Source organism: Phoenix dactylifera, chromosome 3, assembly GCF_009389715.1.
Source record: "Phoenix dactylifera cultivar Barhee BC4 chromosome 3, palm_55x_up_171113_PBpolish2nd_filt_p, whole genome shotgun sequence".
NCBI lineage: Eukaryota > Viridiplantae > Streptophyta > Magnoliopsida > Arecales > Arecaceae > Phoenix > Phoenix dactylifera.
Window position 1 is genome coordinate 12,974,252 of NC_052394.1, and position 7,349 is coordinate 12,981,600.

Sequence of the window (7,349 nt, forward strand, 5' to 3'; positions counted from 1 at the left end):
GCTTGGGTGTACATCGTGCAGACCCATACCCAATTTTATATAATATGTATAATTATATAATATAAAATTACTCGTGCATTCTTGTTTCCTCCTCTCTATCCTCTTTCTCTCTCTCTCCCTCCCACGAGCTCTCGCACCACTCCACCTTCATTGTTGCAAACTTCGAGAGCTTCATCACCGACGACCTCGATGACAATAATCCCTCCGCCACCCCCCTCCCTCCCTCACCTCCTCCTCCTCCTCCTCCTCCTCCCCTAATTCCCACTATGTCCCCCTCCTCTCTTTGGCCCCTCCTATCCCAAGCCCGCCTCACTCCTCAACTTTTGAGATTCGCGGGCTTGATGAATAGTAGGCTTGGATCCGAAATAGACCCAGAAGCCATGCCGAGTCAGATTTGGGCTCTCCTGAGAGCATAATTAAGGCCAAGCCGAACTCAGCCCAGCCCGTGGGTTGATCAGGTCCACTCTAAAACATATCCTAGTCTTATATTATTTTTCTTCTTGCAGAATAAAAATTAGAAGAGTCATGCACTGTGAACCCTGACCCAACTCTAAAATCGAGCTGTCGCCCAAAGTCCCTATTTGTTTGCTTCAGTGCGCGCCACCGCTCAACAACGTGATTCGCTGGACACCAGAAGGAATCCTGTCCTATTCTCTGATCTCCTCATAACATCTGCAGTCGCGTATCAAAAAGAGCAGCACTCTAGCCGCCCCGATACCATTGCTAAAAAAACCCTAGCCGAATTCGAAGTCCCCAAAGCCATCCTCCTCCCGTCTCCTAATCCTCCTCCAATCTCTTCGCCGGACGGCCGAACCGATGCCGGGGGACAACGTGACGGCCGGCCCCGCTGCTGCTGATCCGTCGGTCGCGGAGATGGCGGCGGCCTCCCTCGCCCCCGACGCCGAATCGGTACTGGAGCCATCGCGCCACCGAACCTTCATCAAATCGATCGTCGGCGGCGCCGCCACGGTGGAGGAGCTGGTGGGGCGGAAGGTGGTGGTCGGCGGGTGGGTGAAGACGGGGAGGGAGCAAGGGAAGGGTACGTTCGCGTTCTTGGAGCTCAACGACGGTTCCTGCCTCGCGAATCTCCAGGTCATCGTGGACGCCGGGGTATTCCCGCTATCGCAGCTCGTCGCCACGGGGACGTGCGTGCTGGTGGAGGGCGTGCTCAAGAAGCCCCCCGAGGGGACGAAGCAGAAAGTCGAGCTCAAGGTGGAGCAGGTCCTCGAGGTTGGGCCGGTGGATCCCAGCAAGTATCCGCTCCCCAAGACTAGGCTCACCCTCGAGTTCCTCCGGGACTTCGTCCACCTCCGAGCCCGCACCAACACGGTACAAAAAAGCTCTAATTTTGAATTTCTTTTAATGTGAGAAATGGGTATGTCGCTGTTCTTAAGTGTTTGAATGGTGAAGATGGGTGGCTTTTGAATTGTTAGATTTGGATCTCGTTTACAATTTTACAAATTAGAACCGGATAGTTTTGTTTTTGATTTGAAATATTATAAATTGAACATAGTGGCTAATTCGCGTGATAATCATAAGTTGAATCCTCATGTTAACTATTGTTGAACGTGACAGTTAGATTTGAAGAAATTTATTAGTCTAAGATGATAGTGTAAACAGTTTGTTTAAGGATCAAGGGAGATGGTGAATAGTGAGATGCGTTTTGTGATTGATTGTTAACACTTATCCAGGATTTTGCTTCTCGACCTTTTATCTTTATTTTTTTAGCTCTCAAAATCCATAGCCATGTTAACTTTCTCATTTAATCAGCACTCTATCTGATTGCAAGACATCTATTATGAATGCAAAGTTGTTTGTTCTTGTCAACTCCATATTAGTGTCTTTGTGATCCTCGCATCTAGAGATTCGATATTCTTGATCTGGACCCTCACCTCTAGAGATTTCAAATGATAATGATGACATTATTATCTGCATGTAAATTACAAGCTAACTTCTAAGGCTTTTTTCGCCTTTGATGCTCTCGAGGAAATTCTGGAATTTTCATCCCATCAAAATGTTCCAATTATGAAGTTATGATCCGTTATCTCTTACTTTATTTCATTGCTTTTCACCTACTTCAATCATGAATAGACGCTCAATGGTTCTTTTCTGCTATATTTCCTGCTGCTTAAAAATTTAAAGAAAACCATATTCAACATTAATGTCCTACCCATTTTGCAACATCATTCAGTTTCTTATAGTCATGTTCAAATCTAAAGATATTTGATATCACTTTTAAGAGATTGGAAAACTCAGGGCGTCTTTGCTTGTTGCAACCCTATATTTTGGGGCTCTTGGTGTATTGGGAGGTGGGCTTTGAAGTGCTCAACAAGATTAAAAGTTAGAGGGACTCGAGAAGCCCCAAGACCCTACAAATCCGAATTTTTGGGCATAGCAGAAATCACCATTGAGGTGGATCTCGTTATCCCTAAGGGAATGTTTGGATCACCATGGGTGGTTGGAAGTGAAAGATGTTAGGTGCCTGCAGTGACTTTGAGCTGCCCCCAGCTGAAATCACTTTGACACATTTCTCAGAAGTCAAGACATAAATTGGGAGCTTTAGTTATCCCCTGTGTCATACCCAACAAGTGGAACTCACTTCCTGATCTGAATTTCTTTCACTTACAACTTTTTTTGCACTTTCTGCTGCCTATGACAAACCAAAGACACTAAAAATTGGGGATTGGAGAATCCATGGGCATCACCGACTCATCCAACATCTTCTCTGAACTGTCCTAGATTCTGATTAAAATTTATGCTCCTAATTAGGGATCTCTCACTCTGTTTTTGTTGTGCAAGCCCATTTATCGATGGAATGGCAGGATGTTGAACCTGGCTGCTAAGACAAGGGCTGTGTGCAAGAAAAGAAACAGTTCATACATGATAGAAACTGTACATTGAAATCTGATGAGCATGTCCACCAGGTTGTCTGATTTATCTTTACATGTCAAACTAATTATCAGGTGCATGCTGATACTATTCCCCATTTGCATTGCTCTTTGTTGATGTTTTTTATAATGGTTTATTTTTCAAAACGTATTGTTACATTTTCATGTATCTAGAAATCCGATTTATTTCAGATGTCTGGAAAAATAAAGAAAGGCTGCCAATTTCTCTATGTTTTCTATGCGCTTCTTTTATTTGTTGATTACAAGATTCATTGTATTAGATTTACACCTTGTAATTTTCGCAGATATCGGCAGTTGCACGAATCAGAGACGAATTGGCTTATGCGACTCACACATTTTTCCGTCAAAATGGGTTTCGCTATGTGCATACTCCTATAATTACTACGAGTGATTGTGAGGGAGCAGGTGAAATGTTTCAAGTTACAACACTGTTTAGTGATGCTGAAAAGGTGGAGAAAGAGTTGAAGCAAAACCCTCCACCATCAGAATCTGAGATCGAGGCTGCTAAGCTTCTCGTCAAGGAGAAAGGAGAGGCTGTTGCACATCTAAAATCATTAAAAGCAAGCAAGGAAGAGATCAGTGCTTTTGTGTCTGAACTCACGAAGGCAAAGGAAAGTCTAGCAAAACTGGAAGAGAGATTTATGATGAAACCTGGGATTCCTCAGAAAGATGGGAGGATTGATTATGCTCGTGATTTTTTTGGGCGTCAAGCTTTTCTTACTGTATCTGGCCAACTTCAGGTTGAGACTTATGCTTGTGCCCTAGGTAATGTATATACATTTGGACCAACTTTTCGAGCTGAACACTCCCACACTTCGCGACATTTAGCAGAATTTTGGATGGTTGAGCCAGAGATAGCATTTGCAAATTTGGAGGTACCAACTATTGTTTTCATGTTTCTTAAGATTTCCTTATTCTAGTTAGTGGTGTGTGTACGGCCGTGACCCTTTTTATTCTTTGTACCCAATGCAATAATTGGCAACTTATAGAAAGTGGTTTTTTAAACCTTATTACTATTATTGTTGTGATATTATTATGATTAGGATAAAGTTGTTGTCTTTGTAGAGTTTTTTGTTTAGAATGGACAACATTAGTGTCCAGCTTAGGTTTTAAACTTCTAGGTCCCACATTGGAGTTCATCAAAATTTGCATATATTGCAGGATGACATGAATTATGCAGAGAACTATGTGAAATTTCTCTGCCAATGGTTACTTGACCATTGTCGTGAAGATATGGAATTCATGGTGAAGCAGTTTGATAAGACAGCTATGGACCGTCTGAAGCTTGTTTCTTCAACACCATTTGTGCGCATTTCATATACAAAGGCTGTGCAGCTTTTAGAAAATGTAACAGACAAGAAGTTTGAGAACAAGGTGGAATGGGGAATGGATTTAGCATCTGAGCATGAAAGGTATGCTATTTTTATATTTCGAAATAGCTTTGTGATCATTTTTCTTGGATTCTTTACATTTAGTTGCTCTGTTCAATCATGAAGGTACTTGACAGAGGTGATATTTAAGAAGCCAGTCATTGTCTATAATTATCCTAAAGGGATAAAAGCATTTTATATGAAGCTTAATGATGATAAGAAGACAGTAGCAGCTATGGATGTGCTTGTGCCCAAGGTATGATGTTATCTAGTTTTCTTTTGGTGGAGGAAAATGTGTACTTCTTTCTCCATCAGATAATTAATCTAATTATAGCCTTTCCTAGTGAAATCTCTGTAGTCTCATTTCTAATTCAATTATATTAACTAATATTTAGTTAGTTGCATATAAGTTGTTTATATTTTGATTTACAAAGAATTGAAACCTTTATGGGATAGCATGGTGGACTATATGCATTTTGATTATGATGTGCAATCACATGGCATGTGAAACTTAAACTATTCATTTTTGTTTCCTAGGTCGGTGAGCTGATTGGGGGAAGCCAAAGGGAGGAACGCTTGGAGGTTCTTGTAGACAGGTATGTTGATATCTAGTTACTTGTTGAGATTAATTGTTTTGTAGGATCTTGTTGCATGACAGCATCAAGATGGATATAGAAAGTGGGCATGCCACTTATATAAGAATTCCTATTGTATTCTTTTCCATATTTTGGTTAGTGTCAGTGTTACATATATTATTGCACTCTTTGGTTATTTATTCAATGAACCTTGTTGTTCAAGAGTTCATTTAGATGGTGTATCTCTGAGAGACTATTATTGCAGGCATCTTGTTGCTAGGTCTAAGATATAGCATTTTAAGAGGTTGAGAGGCATGGTGTGCTGGGATAAAAATGATAGTCTTGCAGATTTACTTGCCTTGTTCATGACAAGGGACACATACATTAGATGCTTGTGAGCACTTCCCTCTACTTTCACTAGGGCCAGCAAGTTATTTAACCTAGGAAAAAGTCAAGCAATGAATGTTTCTTTGTTGTAAGTCAAGTCAAATCATTAAACAGATTACCTTTTAGCTTAAGAGAATCTATATAATTTGGGAGGATCACATGTATGTTGCTGAAAGGTGGAAATTTGCTTGCAGGAAAAACCATGTGTCGAGTCTTATTGGGTTTCCTTGTTTAGTAGAGTATGTAGATTCGGTCTTTTTTAAAATTTTGATTGGAGGATATGAAATTCAAATTAGTGCCTATAAGGAAGATATGGAAGAACTCAGATGTGATGATCGGTGCGCTCTGAAAAATAGATAGGCTGTTAGAAGCGGTGGATCTGTAGGCTTAAAGAGTCGCAACTTGAAAGGTAACATTACGATTGGACCCTATGCGGCTGGCCATTTTAATGAGGGCCCATGTTCTATTAGGAGGGGATGGAACCTATCTGGCTAAAGCAAGATAAAAAATGAGAAAGAAAAATGAGATTGGGTCATGTTGGGATCATGCATAGCAGCTAACCTTCTCAATTTTTCAATATCCGGCTCTTTTCTATCATGAGTTAACAAAGATGATTAAATTCCTTTGATCTTTTCTACCCCTAAAATTCAGGATGTGCTGTAGGGAAGACCCTTCCCCCTTCCCATACTCGAACCCTGCAAGTGCAGGTTTAGTAAATGGTTTCAGAATATTAATGGTTTAATCAAGGATGTATCTTTAGAATTATATGCAGAAACAAAAGAGAGATTTTCGTGTTTCAAACTTCACTTTCTCTATCATCTCTTTTCAAGTACAAGCCAAGGATTCTCCATTTGGACCATGATTTCAGGTCCTGAAGAAATTTCAGTAGAAACTGAAATTATTCAGAGTTAAGGCAATTTTGTAAGGTTGAACAGAGAGAATTAGTTACCAGAAAAAAATTTCTGAATTCGAGCGGTTGCCTGGAGATGCATACACTGACTGGCTATGCTCTTCATACTAGGCTTTTTTGAGCTAACTCAATGGCCACCTTACTTTTCTTTGGGATTGGTTTAGCTACCTTCCTGACCTGGTTAGGCTGAAAGGAAGCGCTTGAGCTATTGACTTCAACTCTTTGTGCGTGCTTCATCCCCAGCATGTTAGGTTGCTGTTTGGTGTCTTGTTGCCTTTCTGCATGCTGTCATTCTCCTGCTGCACTTTTTTTGATTTCATATGTAAATTGTATGTTGACTTGCTTCTGTTTTGCCTCACCAAAGTTCATCTCTTCATGTATCCCCTTTTATTTTTCATTCCTAACCGAAGCCTCCATAGGAATAAAAACTTTATTTAATAAATTATCCTGCAAAATTTTTGCATATATTTAAGATTGGTTGGATTGCTTAGTGCTTTATGCTGTAATAGTTAGCCCATGAAGAATGATGCTAAACAAATTTTTTTTTCCTTACAGAATACAAGAGGCGGGATTACCTCTTGAGCCATATGAATGGTATCTTGATCTCCGCCGCCATGGGAGTGTCAAGCACAGCGGATTTGGTTTGGGCTTTGAACGAATGATTCTCTTTGCTACCGGCATTGACAACATTAGAGATGTGATCCCTTTCCCAAGGTACCCAGGGAGGGCTGATCTTTGAATTTCTGTTATTGTTTCCTGTACCAGAGTGATGAATGGTTTGATCCAATATATAATTAATTACAGCATTACTTGGTATTTACATTTTAATTGAGGAATCTAGGTTATAGGATCAAGGAGTTGATCTCAAGAACGGATGTTTTGGCTGTTTCTGTCATCATAATGACTCATTTGGATGATTTTTAGTGATACGTGAGTACTGTTAAAATATTGAACAGGCACAAATGAATCTTTATATGGCAACAAAAAGTTTGCCTCATTTAATCTTACAGAATTTCTCTTTTGGTTGATCCAGCAAGTTTGTATCTTTCGATGGTGCTTTAACAACATGAACTTGAAACTTGGTTCCGGTTGCTTTTGCATACTGATGAGTAAGAAAATTTGACTGCATTTGTTAGATGTGAAGCCGAACGCTGTAAAACGTTCTGACTTCTCATTGTCTTGTATCTGAAGACACGAT

General features: G+C 40.4%; 1 protein-coding gene across 1 annotated transcript; it reads left to right on the top strand.

The window, feature by feature from the left end:
* Positions 1-637: 637 nt before the first annotated feature.
* LOC103708028 (asparagine--tRNA ligase, cytoplasmic 1-like) lies at positions 638-7,099 on the top strand. The gene is made up of 6 exons (XM_008792782.4): positions 638-1,329; positions 3,194-3,784; positions 4,071-4,321; positions 4,406-4,535; positions 4,817-4,875; positions 6,707-7,099. The coding sequence occupies exons 1-6, from the start codon at positions 817-819 to the stop codon at positions 6,888-6,890; spliced, it is 1,728 nt and encodes a 575-aa protein (XP_008791004.1). The 5' UTR covers positions 638-816; the 3' UTR covers positions 6,891-7,099.
* Positions 7,100-7,349: the final 250 nt, after the last annotated feature.